The 16898-nt window shown below is 35.3% G+C and overlaps 1 protein-coding gene and 1 long non-coding RNA gene across 6 annotated transcripts in view; one reads left to right on the forward strand and one right to left on the reverse strand.

Annotated features, from left to right (window-relative positions):
• The window catches only part of DMXL1 (Dmx like 1), a 76829-nt gene that overhangs the window by 39375 nt on the left and 20556 nt on the right, over positions 1-16898 (forward strand). For 3 of the 5 annotated variants that reach the window (XM_039731031.1, XM_039730988.1, XM_039730999.1), the window contains exons 21-30: positions 1076-1173; positions 1856-2021; positions 2807-3059; positions 4690-5780; positions 6045-6236; positions 7458-7534; positions 7709-7836; positions 9271-9519; positions 9891-10004; positions 15947-16110. In XM_039731031.1, the coding sequence (XP_039586965.1) occupies positions 1076-1173; positions 1856-2021; positions 2807-3059; positions 4690-5780; positions 6045-6236; positions 7458-7534; positions 7709-7836; positions 9271-9519; positions 9891-10004; positions 15947-16110 (2532 nt within the window). The remainder of the gene's footprint in view (positions 1-1075; positions 1174-1855; positions 2022-2806; positions 3060-4689; positions 5781-6044; positions 6237-7457; positions 7535-7708; positions 7837-9270; positions 9520-9890; positions 10005-15946; positions 16111-16898) is intronic. The other 2 variants (XM_039731009.1, XM_039731020.1) reach the window with 1 other exon arrangement.
• Positions 10023-16898, reverse strand: part of LOC120512607 — a 29862-nt gene continuing 22986 nt past the window's right edge. Inside the window, exon 4 of the long non-coding RNA XR_005630054.1 lies at positions 10023-14886. This is a non-coding gene — a long non-coding RNA (uncharacterized LOC120512607). The remainder of the gene's footprint in view (positions 14887-16898) is intronic.

Genomic DNA, 16898 nt, shown 5'->3' on the forward strand with positions numbered 1-16898 from the left:
TTAAGTTTTTAGATAATAAAGTTTTCCTGAGCATTTCGTGCTGTGTTTTTTTGTATCTATACTTCCCTGTATGAATAGGAACTTCTGTACTTAACTAATTTTTTTTAGTACTTTAGATTTCAAATTCCAGTGTGGAGTACATTTTTTGCTCTTAGATACTTAATCTTAAAGGTACTATTGTGCAGTGCTTATTGTGGATGCTCAAGATACAGATGGAATGTATAGTTGTTTTTTATAGCAAAATTGAGAAACAAGTTGTGCGAAAAGGTTCTTTTTAGAAACCTATCAGATGTGGGAACAACTTAGATATTATATGTACATCTGTCTTGCAAATTGATTATATACATGATAAAAAAACCCTATTATTTTGTTTCGTCTTGGTGATTTTGTTCTTTGTTTGAGGGTTTTGTTGAGTTTTTTATATTACATATTATAATAATCACATATGTGGCAATTAGCCTAACCTCGTTGTCACTTGTTTTAAGCTCTTAGAGAAGCTAACTGTTGAGTTACAAAATTATATGCACAAGGTACTTAGACTACAAAGCACGAAATGATAAAATGCATGTCTCTACTTTTACTTTTAAATCTAAAGTAATTAATCCTCGCTTTGTGGAACTTAACTGCCTTGCATTAAAAAAATTCCAGGTATTCTGGGCCTGAGTTTAAAATTATCTTGCATGGAACTTGCTGTCCCTTACTGTTTTTCCTTTCCACCTTCCAAAAGCAATCATTGGTACCAGGCTGTTTTTCAAGACTCCATCTGTCCTATTATTAACAGAACAACTAGTAAATTAATTTTGCTATGATTTTAGAAACTTATTTCAGATACAGGGATTCCCATTTGATCGGCAAAAAAAGCTTCTAGAACTGGAAGAGCAGCATGGGCTAAGTGATATCAAATAGGTTGTTGTATCTTCACATGTTCTTACATTGGACTCATAATGACAGGAGGGATCCTGTATTAAAGAGACTTCAGAGCACTCTGGGGTATGAGATGCCAGAATCACCAAGAATCTCATTTAAGATTAATTTAAATTATGGTTGTTTTTTTGCTTTCAAATTGTCTTCTCAGGTTGCTAAAGCAGCTTTCCAGAGAAACAATGATCCACTTGATGCTGCCATTTTTTACCTTGCAATGAAGAAGAAGGCTGTTATCTGGGGATTATACAGGTATTCAAGCTCTTATATGGAATTTACACTGTCTGGTATAATTATGGGGGGAAAGTTGAATGTGATGGTAATCCAAAGGAAGCACAAATATTATCATTGAAAGCTGAGGTTTGATTTCTAAAATAGTCATTACATTGAATGTAACTAAACTTCTTGTATTTACTGAAGGAATTCAGTTGCTGTTTCTGAAGTTGCTGTTTCAGTTGCTGCAAGTTTTAGCCTCAGATCTCCTGTAATTTAAGTTACTGCTTAATTGTGGCTTACTTTTGAGGACTAGCAGTGTAGCGTGTGAAATGTCATGATTATCTTTTACATAAGTGCTTGTTGTTAAAAATGTTACCTTCAGATCAGGGGACTGATTTAGGTCTTTCTAACTGATGTTTCGTAATACAGCATTCAGGGTTGGAAACCTTCTGAAAACTAATTTTCATTGTCACTTAAGAGCTCAACTTAAGAAAAAAGATTTTCTGTATCAGGTTATTGAAAATACTATTAGGTTTTCATATATTGAAGTTTCTGCTATTTTTAAATAAGTAGCCTTTTCAACTCCCAGTGTGGTGAGAGATTCTGCATTTCCTAATGTGAAGATCTGTGTAAAATTATACTGACATCTGTGGAAATTCAGAACCATAGTGCAACTAATGAAGGTAAAATGTTTTTATCCATTATGTTTGATATGCAGGTCCCAAAAAGATACTAAAATGACACAGTTTTTTGGAAACAACTTTACTGAGGACAGATGGCGTAAAGCAGCCTTAAAGAATGCTTTTTCTTTGCTTGGGAAACAGCGATTTGAACATTCTGCAGCATTTTTCATGTTGGCAGGACACTTAAAAGATGCAGTGGAGGTAATAAAATTCTTAATGTTTAAGAATGTTACATTGTTCCAAATGTACAAATACTTTGAATGCAGTTTGCATTTTGCATTAGTATGACCCCTGAAGCTTCTTACGCTTTCAATTTTTGCTCTTCTTTCCCGCTCCAAATTAATGATAAATACAAAACCTTCATCTTTACATTTGGATTCCTTCTTAGCTGTCATGTCACTGATACTGAAAAGTGACATGGGTAACTTCTCTGCTCCAATACTAAGGACCCTACCTACAATTAACTTCATTTCAGATTTTCTACCCAGTCCTATAGGAAGACAGCATAGTTTTTCATTAGGAAGTTCCAGATGTGGTGTTTTGGCAGAGATGTGGATTAGCTTCTAGAAGTCCTTTACAAAAAACAAAGCAAACACACAAATTATTTCCTGTGTCTGTTTGAATTGCAAAATTGTGAGGAAGTTAATCTCTATGATAATGAAGGATTTTGTTCTGTAAAGCTTTTTAGCTAAAACAACCAGAATCCAGAGGTAAGAGGTGGCATGTGCACATTGGTAATGATCTGTTGAAGCTGGTTGATTTCAAAGATCTGTTGTCAGGCCATACTTAAACTGAAGAAATGCAAATTCAGTCTTGCATGTGATACTTAGTTACACTTTTGCTTAGTTCCTGCTCACTTTTTATGGAGTTGGTAGACCTACCTACTTTAATCTGAGCAAATTTATGTCACTTCCTGCCCTGTAATCATTTTAAACTGAGGAGAAATTACAAAGTTTGATCATTTGAATATACTTATTTTTAATTAGGTCTGCCTTGAAAAACTGCATGACATCCAGTTGGCTCTTGTAATATCAAGACTTTATGAATCTGAGTTTGAAGCGTCTAGTACTTACAAATCTGTGCTACAGAAGAGAGTTTTGGGAAGTGTGTCTACTGGAAAAGAGAGCTCAGGAAACATACACTGTGACCCTTTCCTGCGAAGTATGGCATACTGGATTTTGGAAGATTATAGCAAGGCTCTTGACACTTTGATTAAGCATTCTGTTGAAGATGAAGGAGGTAAGAATGTAGGTATTTGGCCTGTTGAGTTGATTTTAAATATTTGTTCGTTTAAGCCACAGTTTCTTGAAGTGTCATCTAAAGAAAACCAGGTACCGCACAGTTCCTCACCATTGTTAGTAAATAGCTTGCTGTAGCAATGTATGTGGACTTTAATAACAAACATGGTCACTGTATTGTTGTTACCCTGTATTCCATGAATGCATACTTTGTCCTTTAAGTATGTGACTGTCAAGATAGTGAAATGACTCTACAGTGATGCAGCTGTTTTTCCAGAAGCAGTCTAAAGATGAAGACAAAAATTTACTTCTTAAATTAATTCAACTCCATCACAGTCTAAGACAAAATTTCTGATTGTCCACTTACATAAGAGAGTCTGGAAGACATGGTGTTCTGTAGCTTTTAGGCCTTGGTAACAGCTGACTAGGATAATAGAAAGATTTTGATACTTGATACCAATAGAAAGATTTTGATACTTGAAATGGTACGAGGAGGCCTATGTGCTGCCTGAAACAGCATGTGAGTCTCCTAGAGTAATTCATTTCTATGTTCACTTGCTGGCTTTATAAGCCTTCTAAGAAATAATAGTTTTATTTCCTAAAGGTAGTATTTTCATTGAAGTTAAATGCTTCAGGTCCTAGGTAGTTAGCTGTTTTCAGTTCTGGTTACTGAGAGAAATTGGAAGGGAATAAAAAGAGGCTCAAATACTAGAACTGGGTAACTAATTTGTGAAACTGATTTTAGTAGAAGTTAATTGCTTCAGGAGGATTTTGATCAAATGAGGAATATAGTGTTTGGTTTTTCTATCTTGATCCCATCTTTGTGTGTGAAATAATTTTAAAGTGTTGCTAATTCTTCTGTGATCAGTTAATGGCTTGTATGTAGTGTCTTGCCTTAGTTTCTTACCTAGAATGTGCGTTTTCATGTAGCTCTCTCTGTTAACTGTCACCAGTCATGCTTATAACTTCTGATAGAGGAGAGAGAAGGGGTTTATTTCAGCTATTCTGAGACCTTTGAAAGCTTTCTGAATCATGCTATGCTGATTCTCATATCTCTTCAGGATTTTTTTTCTTGTGGACGTGAAATGAATAGGTGTTGTGTAATTCATTTATTTGTATGTAATACTGCTACCATTGTGTATAAGCATTATAGATTTCCTAGTTTTATTGTAAGTTGCGTTTCTTTTGAGATGAAGACAAAACAAAAAATACTGTTCCAGTTTTTTAAAAGAGACCTTAAGTAAAAGAAGTAAGGTATTGTCTTATTGTAGTTTAGACATGGAACATGGAGACTTCAGAAATCTAAAATTAACAGAAAAGTGATCTTGTTTGGCTTCAGTAAAACTGGCTTGACTACAGGAAAAAGAAATGGTAGCTGTTTTAATTTTAACATTCATGCCTGCTGCCCCACTCTGCTTGGTTTTAGTAGGTTTGGCAATGTCCTTCCCACTGGGGTATTCGTATGATGAAGGCGCTGAGGAGGGTGCAGTGAAGTAAACAGTAGAATGGATGTATGAAGTAGACAATAGGATTGATACTAAGACCTAAAAGCCTTCTGATGAACTTAGTACTTTGCAGATTGGTTATTTCATAGAGTGGTACATTTTCCTCATGCTGCCATGTCTTTTCAGATGAAGGGGATGGCTCATCAAGTTGCAACCCTGCAGTGTTTAACTTCTATAACTACCTAAGAACACATCCCCTCTTGCTGAGACGTCATTTTGGCTCTTCTGATACATCTTCAACACACATCTGCCTAACAGTAGAAAATGGATTTGCTGACAAAATCAACCTAGGTGAAAGACGGCTATTTTTCACCACTGCATATGCTCATCTGAAAGCTGGTTGTCCTATGTTGGCCTTAGAAGTGTTATCAAAGATGCCAAAAGTTGTCAAGAGGTCAAAGTTATTCTGTAAATCCCCTAGTTTAGTGGATAGTAGTAAAGATTTCTCACCATTATCTCCAGTTAAAGAGTTTGAAACAAAGGATCAAGCTTCCAGTATTGATTGGTCACAGCCAGTATTCAATGGTCTAGGTTCATCTTCAGATTGTTCATCAGGAAAACATTCAAGTTCCACTCTGTCCTTTGATTGGAGCCAGCCAAGTGCTCTATTCCAAGATGAGCAATTGCAACTACAGTCAGACAGTGATGAAAATGATGAAAGTGAAGATTCTTCCCTGGTAATGAAAGAGCTAAAACCTCTGAAGAAAACTGAAAAATTACATGAAACAGGTTCTAGCTACACAGAATCTTTTAGTGTAGTTGATGACAAAGATATTCTAAGTCCATCAGAAGATATAATTTCAGCACAGCTGAAGTTTAGGGCATGCCTGAAAATCCTTACTGTGGAGCTTCGTACACTATCCACTGGCTATGAAGTCGATGGTGGAAAGTTGCGGTATCAGCTTTACCAGTGGCTTGAGAGAGAAGTGGTAGCTCTTCAGAAGACCTGTGATTATGGTGTTGAAGCAGAAGAGATACAGTCAGGAGTTAGAGGGATGCCAGAGGAAGCTACATTACATGAAAACACTGAAGACTTAGCTGACCAGGAAAAAACTATGCTCCAGAAAGAAGACTTTCAGAAAAGACGCCAGTGGCTTCTGAAATACCAGTCTCTCCTCAGAATGTTCCTTAGTTACTGTGTACTTCATGGCTCACACGGTGGAGGCTTGGCATCTGTCAGAATGGAATTAATTCTGCTCTTGCAAGAATCTCAGCAGGTATGTGGGGGGGCTTAGGTTTTGTTTTCTCTGCTTCAGGTTTGTAGATTTATTTGAAAGTGTTTTGCAATATTTTTGAAATTTTCCTTGTGTAGCATACACGTTTTTAAATAAATCTAAATCTGTTTTTGACAGAGTTTTTTTGTACATTGCTTGTTTTTTGTTGTTGTTTTATAGAATCCTTTTCCCTCTTTCAAAAATTATTATGATATCTTAAAGAATATGTACTATTGCTTTGTGTATGTGTTTCTTGCTTGATTTTAGGAGCAGTCAATACAGATACCTTCCAGCCCTCCACCAGAGCAAAACTCCATACCTCTCCTATTTGCTTGCACAGCTAGTGCCAAAACAGTGGTGGCTAATCCATTGCTACATCTTGGCAATTTAACTCATGATATATTACATGCTATAATAAACCTTGATTCACCACCTCATCCAGATGCTCAGAACAGCAAGGTATGTATTTTTTTACAGTTGTTTTGTTGTTGTTATCATCTAGTTTGCTGAAGTCACAAATTTTTCTTTCAGACAGAATGACAGCTTTGTGCTGTGCCTATCTGTGACAAAGTAAAGCCATGAAACACAATCATTTTCTGTAGTACTTACCTTGAGCTTAAAGAAATGTCCAGAGATCATCAGTTGCTGTTGAGGTGTTGAGCATCTGGTTCAACAAGCTGTTGTAGATTGGCCTCTCTCAGAACTGGATGTTTGTCCAAGAGGACATTTTAATGGAAAATATGTTATACTAAAGCATCAGCATAATATTTGTCTTTATGACAGTATGTTCATTACTTTTTTATGTTAATGGCAGATTCTGCATTTTATTCTTAGATATAAGTAAAATTAAATGTTTAAGTACAAAAAACTGAGTGTCAGCAAACTTCAATAAACTCATACTTTTTTTTTGTGAAACCGTATTTGTTTGTACAGTAGTTTTTAAAAATTATTTCTGTAAGATTTCTCCTGTATTTAACCTGTGACTGGAAATAAAACTTAGTCTTTCCAGAAGTTTTGTATTGTTAGGTCCCAGATAATGTCTGCTTTTAGTAAGAATTTCTAAAGAACACAAAAAAGATTGTTTAGTCCTAGTTAGCTTTGTTTTAGAGGGAACAAACAAATAAATACAATAAACTGGTTTTGGTTTAATGGAACCTTTTTGATTAACAGCTTCTCTAGCTTTTTAATCTTAGTGTGTTTTGTGATACATTAAAAAAAGTGTCAGCTGTGTTAAAAGTACTGATCAGTACGATACTGAGTAAATTGAGTGTGTGTCCAGGAGCTGCACTAGAATTCATCAAAAACTAAGCTGCATTATAGTTTTCATTGTGGAATCAATTCTTTGTATTCTGAGCCAGCAAACTGCCACTGTTTTAGTGTGTAATTATGTAGGACTGTTGAATACAGGCTTAATTTGCTGCTGTTTAATAATTGAAAACATTTCAGATGGAGCTGATTTCTGATTATGTGTTGGTGGGATGAGTGAGTTTTCTGTCATCCTTTTTATAGGGTGTGAACTGATTTGTCTGATATAAATTCTGAAGCAAAAGGTGGCATTGTAAATGCATAAGGACCTAAACCTTTCATGACCAATGCTTGTTACACATTTGTATGCAGAGCTGTGATATTAACCACAGCTCACTTTGGGTGTAATGAGTTCTGTAAAACTTTGTCTTTCAGATATATGTAATGCATACCTTAGCAGCATCGCTCTCTGCTTGCATCTACCAATGTCTCTGTGATGGCCACAGCTACAGGTAACGTCTATGAAAAGTGGTTTTTAGACAGCTGTCTCATTGCAGCCATGGTAATGAATGGGGCATCAAAAGGCAGTGATCGCACTTGCCTACATGTAGAAAGTGCTATCACTTGAATAGTTGTAAGCGTAACTTTTAAAAATAAATGTTATTTCCTGCTTCTCTGTTTCACAGCTCATTTCAAGCAAATCAGTTCACTGGGACAGTATACCAGACGGTCCTGTTAACTCAACGCCATTCTTTAAGAACAGCAAGCTTAGAAGAAACAGTGACTCCCAACACATCCCCTGCTCAGTGGCCAGGTATCTAGACTTGTTTCCTTCCTCTTAAGGAAAACTGAGTTATCTGGATCCACTGTAAGAGCATGTGGCTGTGACTTTCTAGTAGTGTTTCTAACAGCTGTGTTGAGTTCTTTGATTGAAATGTTGTGATTTTTTTAACATCTAAATTACTACTTCTGATTATTTATTAAGTCAAATTGGTCTATATTGCTTTCTTTAACTAAAAAATGTTAGTGCTGGTTCTAGTAAAGAGAGAGCAGCTAGATAGGAGGTAGGATGAAGTCATGTCCTGTGCTCTATTTACACTCCCTAGAGTATCAGGATTCTACTTCTTGAGTCCGAAGGACTGGGAATGCTGTCTTTTTGCTCCAGCTCAGAATTATTTTACCTTATGGACAACTTCTGAATTACCTTAAAACTATTAAAAACAAGACATTTGTAATAAATCATGGTTTTCTGTAGCTGTAAAATTAATGTCAGATTTCAGGTAATACTTAAGAGTGTGCTGACATCTATGCTGGTTAAACTATGCTATGGAACTACATTAGAGGGAGTGTTACCAGTGTAATACATCTAGGTATAGATGTTTACAACACTAGCTTTAATGTAAGCATAGCCAGGAAATGTGCTTACTTATTCTGAGAATTGTTTCTTAAATCAGACAATTTCTCTTTGAAAATCTTCATGGAGAACCTGGAGCAACCTTTGTATTTGATTCCATGCCAGTTTTTCTTTTTGGCCAAACATTGTCACTGACTAGAGATTTTATAGAAAAACTAGCTTGTCATCTGTTTTCTTGTTACTAAGTTATCGCAGGGTTAAATTTCTGATGAGTTGGACAAGGAATTGTTAGCAATTGCTCTTATGAAGAACATCACCTTGAACTGACTTGCTCTATATTTTAGTTGATTTATATGCTGTGTGTGCAAATTGGAGAGCATGACAAAAGCAGAATTCTTTGCCATGGCTGTGTGCATTTTTACTTGTGTGCGCAAAGTGTCACATTGAAGCCACATCTGAAACTACACCCTTTTGTGGGAGAATAAAAACATTACAAGATATTTAGTACTTGGGTGAAAGAACACTTGCTAGACAATGTGTAATGCAAGTTGATGCCCATGATTTTTGATTGGTTTTACCACTGTAAAGTGAGAAGATAGAATTTCAGCTTTCAAGATTATAGTGTAGTTATAATAATTGAAAAGGTGTTATACATTTCCTTAACCATTACTCCAAAACAGGAAGCTAAAAAACTAACAAATTGTTAAAAATTAAGAGCTTGCCTCTTTCTCCTGAAGTTTTCAACTTAGGTTTCAATATGTAGAATTTGGAATTTTACTACACTAAACATTACTAAGTAACATGGTTGCCAGGCAGAATACCCATGATAATCTGGAGTATGTTCGCACACACATATCTGTGCTTTCTTAAAGAATGTTTATTTTATATAAACAGGAATGACGGCTCTAATACGTCTCTTGAATTCTGCTGGCGAGGAAGCTCAGCCAGGTCTGACAGTTCTACTTTGTGAAATTCTAACTGCGGTCTATCTCAGCCTGTTCATCCATGGCCTTGCAACACATTCTAGCAATGAGTTGTATAGAATTATGGCTCATCCACTTAACAACAAAATGTGGTCTGCTATCTTTGGAGGAGGAGCTCATACACCCAGCAGAGGACAGCAGCAATTGAAGACAAAAACTGGTCAGTTCTCTTGTTTTATGTATGTTTCTGGGATTTTTAAGAAAATTATGTGACTAATGAAAGCTTAATTTCTTTAAGTAGCTTGTGTTCAATAAGAATTTATTGTGGTTTTGGATTTGCATAGAAAAACAACGATCTGAAATTATTTGTGTAGATATTTTGTAGACGAGAAGAGTGAAGCAGGAATGTATGCTACTGAAATAAGGTTTCTAAGTAGCACAGCTGCTCTAGTATGAGGGAGTTAAGTTGATCTTAGAGAGTTTCCAATACTATTACAGCCTAGTTTGTGTTAATTTTAAAACTTTCCAGTTCTCTTCTAACTGGAATATATTCCTATTTTACAAATACAGTATGTTTTTTCTTTTTGACAGGTAGGCACTTCCCAATGCCTAGCCCACATCAGGTAGTAGTGTTCTCCATGGAATGCGTGGGGTTTTCCAAATCCCTTACCTCCTTCAGTACTCATAGTCCTACCAAAACTTCAGGCAAGACACTAGATTTAGTACTAGGCCTCTACATGCAGTTTGCTATGTGTGGTTTGGTTTTTTTTGCATATGCAGAAAGACAGAAAAAGACAGAAAAACTTCTGTTTGCAAGCCATGATATCCAAATTTAAAGTAAAATTTTGTAATTAAAGAAGCACATAAATTGGGCCTTTCCAAAAAAAGAAAATTGTCAGCATGTAGTATTCTTATGGCTCTTCACTTGAAATAAATATTAAATACAAAATTACTTTGACCATGGTTTGAAAATATCAGAAGTGTTTCATATCTTTTTTGGAGGGCTGCTTGTTTTGCTTTTTGAATATAAGCATTATTGTGCATGTGATTTCTAAGTGTTCATTCCAGACATTACAAGTGAAAGGTGTCTTGTTGATCTTCTAAGAACCCATTACAAAAGTAAACAATCTTCAAGTTTTAAATTCAAGTAGTGATAAATTATCCTCAGGTCCAGAACAAATTCCTGTAATGCTTTTATTTTTCATATAATTATGTTCTTTTTGATTTCATTTGACTTGTATAAAACCAACAGCAAAAATGCTACAATTAACTAAGTTTTTGAGGGAAAGTTTTGTAAAGACAAATTTACTTAAACTCTGATGACTTTCTGAATCACATCTGAATATATATGTAGAGAAACAAAATGTAACTTTATTTTTTAAAATATTATTAATATTTAGATATATGCTACATATTGAAATGTCTTACCTTCCATTTATGGAAACATGTAAATGTGGTCTATTTAAATATCTTCATCAGACTTTTAGAAAAATGTTTTCAGAGTAGAGGTCTTTACCCAAAAGTGAGCTCTTATTCTGATTAGATTTCTCTGTGGTACTGAGTAAACATTTCTCTCTATCACTTTAGTAAGGTAAACTTGTTTGCTGTCACAGAATTGTCAGAAGCCTTTACTGGCTTTTGTTGGCAGTTCTGCTAACTAGGTGTTATTAACTCTATGCTAAGCTGTGTTAATACTACTGCTACCACTGGTTTAAAATGCAAACAATTTTTACAAAGAAGTGTATTCTGAAATAGATACTAAATATAGCCTATATGCTGCATATTTTTTTGAAGGAAGAATGCTGGCTGCCTGATTGCAGTTTTAATAAAACTGTTGCTGGAAGAATCCCAAAGCTCTACCTAAAATTTGAAGGGGGGAAGGAACATTTTTTTAATACTAGTTTTTAGTGATAATCACTGAGAAAAGGGCCTAGAGGTGTTGTGGGATCTCTATATTTGGAGTTACTCAAAAACTTGAACAAGCTAGGCCATCAATCAAGTCAGCCCTGTTCTGAGCAATGGGTTGGACTGAGTGTCTTTCAACCTATGTAATTCTAGGATTCATTGAGTTATTACTTGTTTTTAATGCATGTTTATATAAAGCAAATTTGGGGGAAAGGTATTTCTCCAAAGTCCTTTCTCATTCATATTGAAAAGAATAGTGGAGAGAGAAAGGGAAAAAAAGAGACCTCCAATGAAGCAGAGAGATTAAGATTAAAATCAGCTGTATTTTTGTGCCTTTACTCTTTCTGACACCCAGAAGCAAATACTGAGAAGTGAGTGGAATGCTTGTTCTGGTCAGCTATGCCATATTATTCTGTAATATTATTTAGATTTTTATATCTTACCATTTTGTTATGCTTAACTTGACTATTTTCCCTTATGTTTACTTCTGTATTTTTGTGAAATGCTTCCACTCTCAAATGGAGACAAAAAGCTAAAAATTCTGAACACTAATAATTCTAACACAAGACTATGCATGTCTTCTCCTCTTTGCCTCCCCTCCAATCCTGTAGTACATATTTGAATATGGGTGTTGATCTCCAAGTTTGAAACTTCTTTTAAGAGATCATAACTCCATGTACAGCACTGGTCAATAAAGTTATGTTCTTTCCCTTTCTGCTCCTTGCTTTAGTTGACTTGAGTGTGTAGTAACTTTGAATATAAAATTTCACTTAAGTAAATATGATCCTTCTCTTAGACTCAAATGGTAAAAACAGGAACTAAAACCCAGTATCTGGTAGTCTTATAAATCCCTAACCTCTATTAGGAATTTTTTTTAATAAAAACTTGTTTTAGTGCCTCTGTCACATAACAATCAGACAGAACAAAGGAGTTTGAAAGCTTTTCAGTTCACTATGCTTTTCAGCCGTGTTTCTTGCTTTTGCAGTTGCAGCAAATGATTTTGGCAAACAGAACTAGCACATGATGTTTTATTTTCCAAGAGGCAGTTATCATCTGAAAAAGAACCTTGTTGTTGATTATAGCAGAATTTTTTCAGAATCACATTTACCATGAAAACTACCTAAACAAACTGTTTTATAATTTAAGTCTATAGAGATGGTAAGTTCTTATCATCCAAAAGGTTCTTGAGGAAGAATTTGACCTTAGTTTTAGCAATTAGAAATCCATAGTTTCATTTAATGTATTCAGTTACTCCATGCTGCAAGAGCAAGTGACGGGAAGTTGAAAGCAGTTTGCTTTTTAGTTCTTCCTGGGAAGGTGGAAAGTAATAGATCTTTTCAGTATCATTGCATGTCTTAGGACCCAACAGAAATTAAAGGATTTTCCTTGTCTGAATTAGTCCAATATTCTTGGGAAATAACATACATTTTACTTTTGTGTTATAAGTAAAATGGGAGCAAAGATAAATGTTTCAAATAAAAAACAAAATACATGTTTTGTTTTTAATTAGAAATATATGAGAAATTTGAAAGTGTGTGTAATCGGTAATTTGAAATCCCAAATGACAGTCGGAACTTTAAGGACATTTTTAATGTAGTTAATTTCTTTTACAATGTATAAAAAGAAATCTGCATTAGTAGTGTTTGTCAAACTTAGGTGGTTGTTCTTTCATTTACCTTACATACTGAATTTTTTCCAATGGCTAGCCTACAGTATTCTTAAAAATACAAAGAGCAATCCAACAGAAAGCAATAATGTACGTTTTTAATAAAAAAGTAAAAACTTAATTAGAAAGTTTTTTGAAATAAAACTTACCTTTTGAATTCTGCTTAGAAAAACAACCTGCTGGCCTATACTTGCTCATTTCTGTATCATGCAACACTTGCTCCTTATTTCATGCCTCGTGAATTTCTTTTATTTTAAGTAGTTGCTAAAAATTAGCTAAAAATTCATGGTGATGCATGTGCATGCTCCTTAACTGATAAGTTTTGAATAATGAGATGAAAATGCATCGTACTGCAGTTATTGTGGTTTTGACTTTTAGTACAGGTAAGTGGATTTCAAGTACTATCCCTAACAAGAAAAAAAGAAAATGGTACAGTGCAACACATAGTGTTATGATATTCCTGTTTCAAGATGAAAGATGGGATGTCTTCATCTTTTATTAGATTCTATATATAAATTGTGTCATGGTTTAATCCCAGCCATCAGCCAAGCTCCAGGCAGCCATTTGCTCACTTATTCCCCCACTGGCAGGACCAGGTATGAAATGGGAAGGGTGAAAAAAGAAAACTAATGTGTTCAGATCAAGACAATTTAATAGCAAAAGCTGTGCACACAGCCAAAGAGAAACAAGGAATGAATTCTCTGCTTTCCATGGGCTGGCAGGTGTTCAGCCAGCTCCAGGAGAGCAGTGCTCTATCATGTGCAGTGGTGACTTGGGAGGACAAACACCATGCTTCTAAAGGTGCTCGCCCTTCTTCCTCCTTTCCTCCACTTTAGGTACTGACCTTGATGTCACATGCTCTGAAATATCCTTTTGGTCAGTTGGGTCACCTGTCCTGGCTGTGTGTCCTCCCAGCCTCTTAGGCACCCCCAGCTCCCTTGCCAGGATGGAAGTGCAAAAGCAGAAAAGGCATTGGCTCTGTGGAAGCCCTGTTCAGCAATAAAAGAAATCTCTGTGTCATCAACCCTGTTTTCAGCACAAATCCAAGACAATGGCCATTTGTGAAGAAAACTAACTCTACCTCAGCCTCAACCAGCACAGTAGTTCAGTTGCTTGTGATGAAGTTTGTCTTCATATGTAGTCAAAAATCTTTCTGAATCCTGGAATAACATGTTTATTCCTGGTCCACAAATGACCAGAAGTAATGAATAAATTCCATTGACTAGTGTGAGTACAGAGAATTTTTCCATTAGAAGAAAACAAATAAAAAATGGTGAGGTATGGAAATCCTGGAAGGTTTTTTTTTTTTAAAACCATATATTTAAATCTTAATAGCCCAGAGTTAACAATTGTACCGTTGGCTCAGTTTGTGTTATGAGCAAGTAAGTCTTACATATGGAAATAAGCGTTTGTAAATTACCACTATTTTTCTTTTGTTCAGTGTTAGACCTTCTGTTTTCAAGTGACTGGAATACCCATAAGAGTTTTGAAAGACACAGTCTTTCAGGCACCTATCAAGACTCAGTCTCCTGTGGATAAAACACTAAAACAAATAAGGGTATAGGAAGTATTTCGTGGTAGTTTACTCCAGGAACAGATAGGTATGCTGGCTCTTCTTTTGCCATTCTCAGCATTATTAACAGGAGAAGGTAATTTTGGAAGCTTCAGTGGTTGTTAGTTGGTGATGTTCATGTTAGTTCATTCTTGCAACTGGTCTGGCCCAACAGGTTGGTGCTTGAACTCAGTGATAGAGATATCTGTCCCTCAGGTGAGCTCTTCAAGCCTGTAGTATTGCTTTCTTGTCTCATACTTACTGTTGCTGTTAAGGCAGCCCGTACTCCCCTCTGCTTAAGAAAACAGACTCAGCTAAATTTCCACTTTTTGTGGACTCCAAATCGATGTTCAAAAAATAAACTGCCTTTTTATCTTCATCTTTAAGCTTTCTTTGTTTTACCTAAGTCTTGAACCCACTCCTGAGGTTCACTGTAGAAACTGATCTGTGTACATTCCATGTATCTATTTGAAGACAGAATAAAAAAATCTTTAAAAAACCCCAACCATACAACAACAACAGAAAAACAAACACAAGCTCCACCTTCTACAATCAAGTAGGAAATTGATTCAAGTCCATTTTCTTTGTTATGAAAGATGGCCAACAAATCTCCAAATATAATTTCTGCCTTGCTGCTTTCACTTCTGATGTGTTCTGGAGAGTCAGAACACTGATAATTGGTGACAAGTGACAGTTGGTATCATTCCTCCTCTACTAATAGAAAGGCTGTATTGGAGTATGATTCCTAACAAGATCCAGAAGTATTTCAGGGTATAAGGGGGTACAAATATGTTAAGATATTTCTGAAATCTTGAATGAGCTATTTCCTTTAGTACTGTAATAATCAAGAATGGAAGTAAAACCTTCCATTGACACTTCTTAGTTTGAAAAAAGTCAGTATTGGGGCAAGCCAGGGGACCTCTCTGCTCCTGGGATTTAGGGTATTACTACAATTCACTGTTTAATAAGTTGTATATTAGATTGTGTTAGTTAAAATGTTATCTTTTGTATTTGCTGAGGAAATGTATTGTCAGGGCATGTGGATTTAGCAGAATTTTTCTACTGAGGAAAAAAATACAAATCTCCACTAGAGGGACACATGGAGTTACCAGTTGGAGCAGGAATGGCAAGCTTACGTATTTGCAATGTATATTCTGAAAAACAAGTCTTCTGGCTTGTCTTTAAAGCTAACATAATCAATATTCAGTAGTTTTTATTAAAGTAATTTAGTTTTGCAAGACTGTTGGCTTGAGTAATAGTATTTGACAGCTTTTTAAGAAGATCATCTCATGCAGTTATGGGTGTATTATTTGTGCAGGGAGTTTTTACATTCTCGCTTTCTAGTTATATATTTTATGTATTTGAGAATTAACATTCTCTGTGTTTAGTTGTTACATAAATGCTGAGGTAAATTTCTGAAACCTTGTCATGTCATTTTTACTTTTCATTTTTCTGTTTATTAAAAGCAATAGGGAGGTAGAACAGAAAGTTTAAAGCAACATACTCTATTTTCTTCTCACATAGATGATGGAGAGAAACAGCAAAAACATTACAGGCGTTCATCAAAAACTTCTCCAAAAGAGAGTTCTCAGTTGCCTGCATTGCCATTGGTAGACCAACAATCATCATCTTACAAAGAAAGATTTATCCCTCCTGAGCTTAGCATCTGGGATTATTTCATTGCAAAGGTAATTTTTTGCTGTTTTGACAATTAAGTGTCTTCTATCACTTCTGGATTGGTAGTTTTTCTCTTCTTAGTCATTATTCTAGGTACTGTTGTGATAGAATCTCCTTGTTTTTATTGCTCACATTTAGCTTTTTCTAAAATGGAGCCTATACATATTTTTGAAACAGCTTTCTTGAAAACTGTTGCTATTCAATTAATTTATTTTCAGATAATGGTATGAACAAATCATGTTGATTTTTATAATTACAGCATACAAATGTGTAGATAATTACTGATGAGGTATTTAAGGGAACAAGGAAACGTGAGAAGCATTTATCAGCTATTTCAACTGGGTAAAATGCATGTGCATACCCGCTGGAAATCATATTATGTTGCCTTGTTAAGTCCATTGTGACAGATCTTTCTTTCTAGAAAGTTACATACTTCGTGGAGTTATACGCACATTTCTATATCAAGAGTTACCTACAAAAGCAAAATAAACTAGTAAGTTTTGCTTATGTAGATAAGCATATAGTGAGTGTATAGTGAGCATAGTAAGTGTATTTTACAAGCAAGGACAAAAAAAAAGCAAATACTGAATAGTGCAGTGAGGCAATGATAATGGACTGATCATAAATATGATCAGGGAGAGGACAGGTTTTCTCTTGGCTCTTGGAATAATTGAAGAGAATACACCCTAGTGGTTTTGCCTTCTCTTTGGCAGGCTCGTGTGTCCCACATCTGGTTTTTATATGTGGCATGAAAACAAAATAATTCAAAAATGCTTAGTGTTTTCATTTTTAGCATTAG

The sequence above is a fragment of the Passer montanus genome, unplaced genomic scaffold, assembly GCF_014805655.1.
Source record: "Passer montanus isolate IOZ18808 unplaced genomic scaffold, ASM1480565v1 scaffold110, whole genome shotgun sequence".
Lineage (NCBI taxonomy): Eukaryota > Metazoa > Chordata > Aves > Passeriformes > Passeridae > Passer > Passer montanus.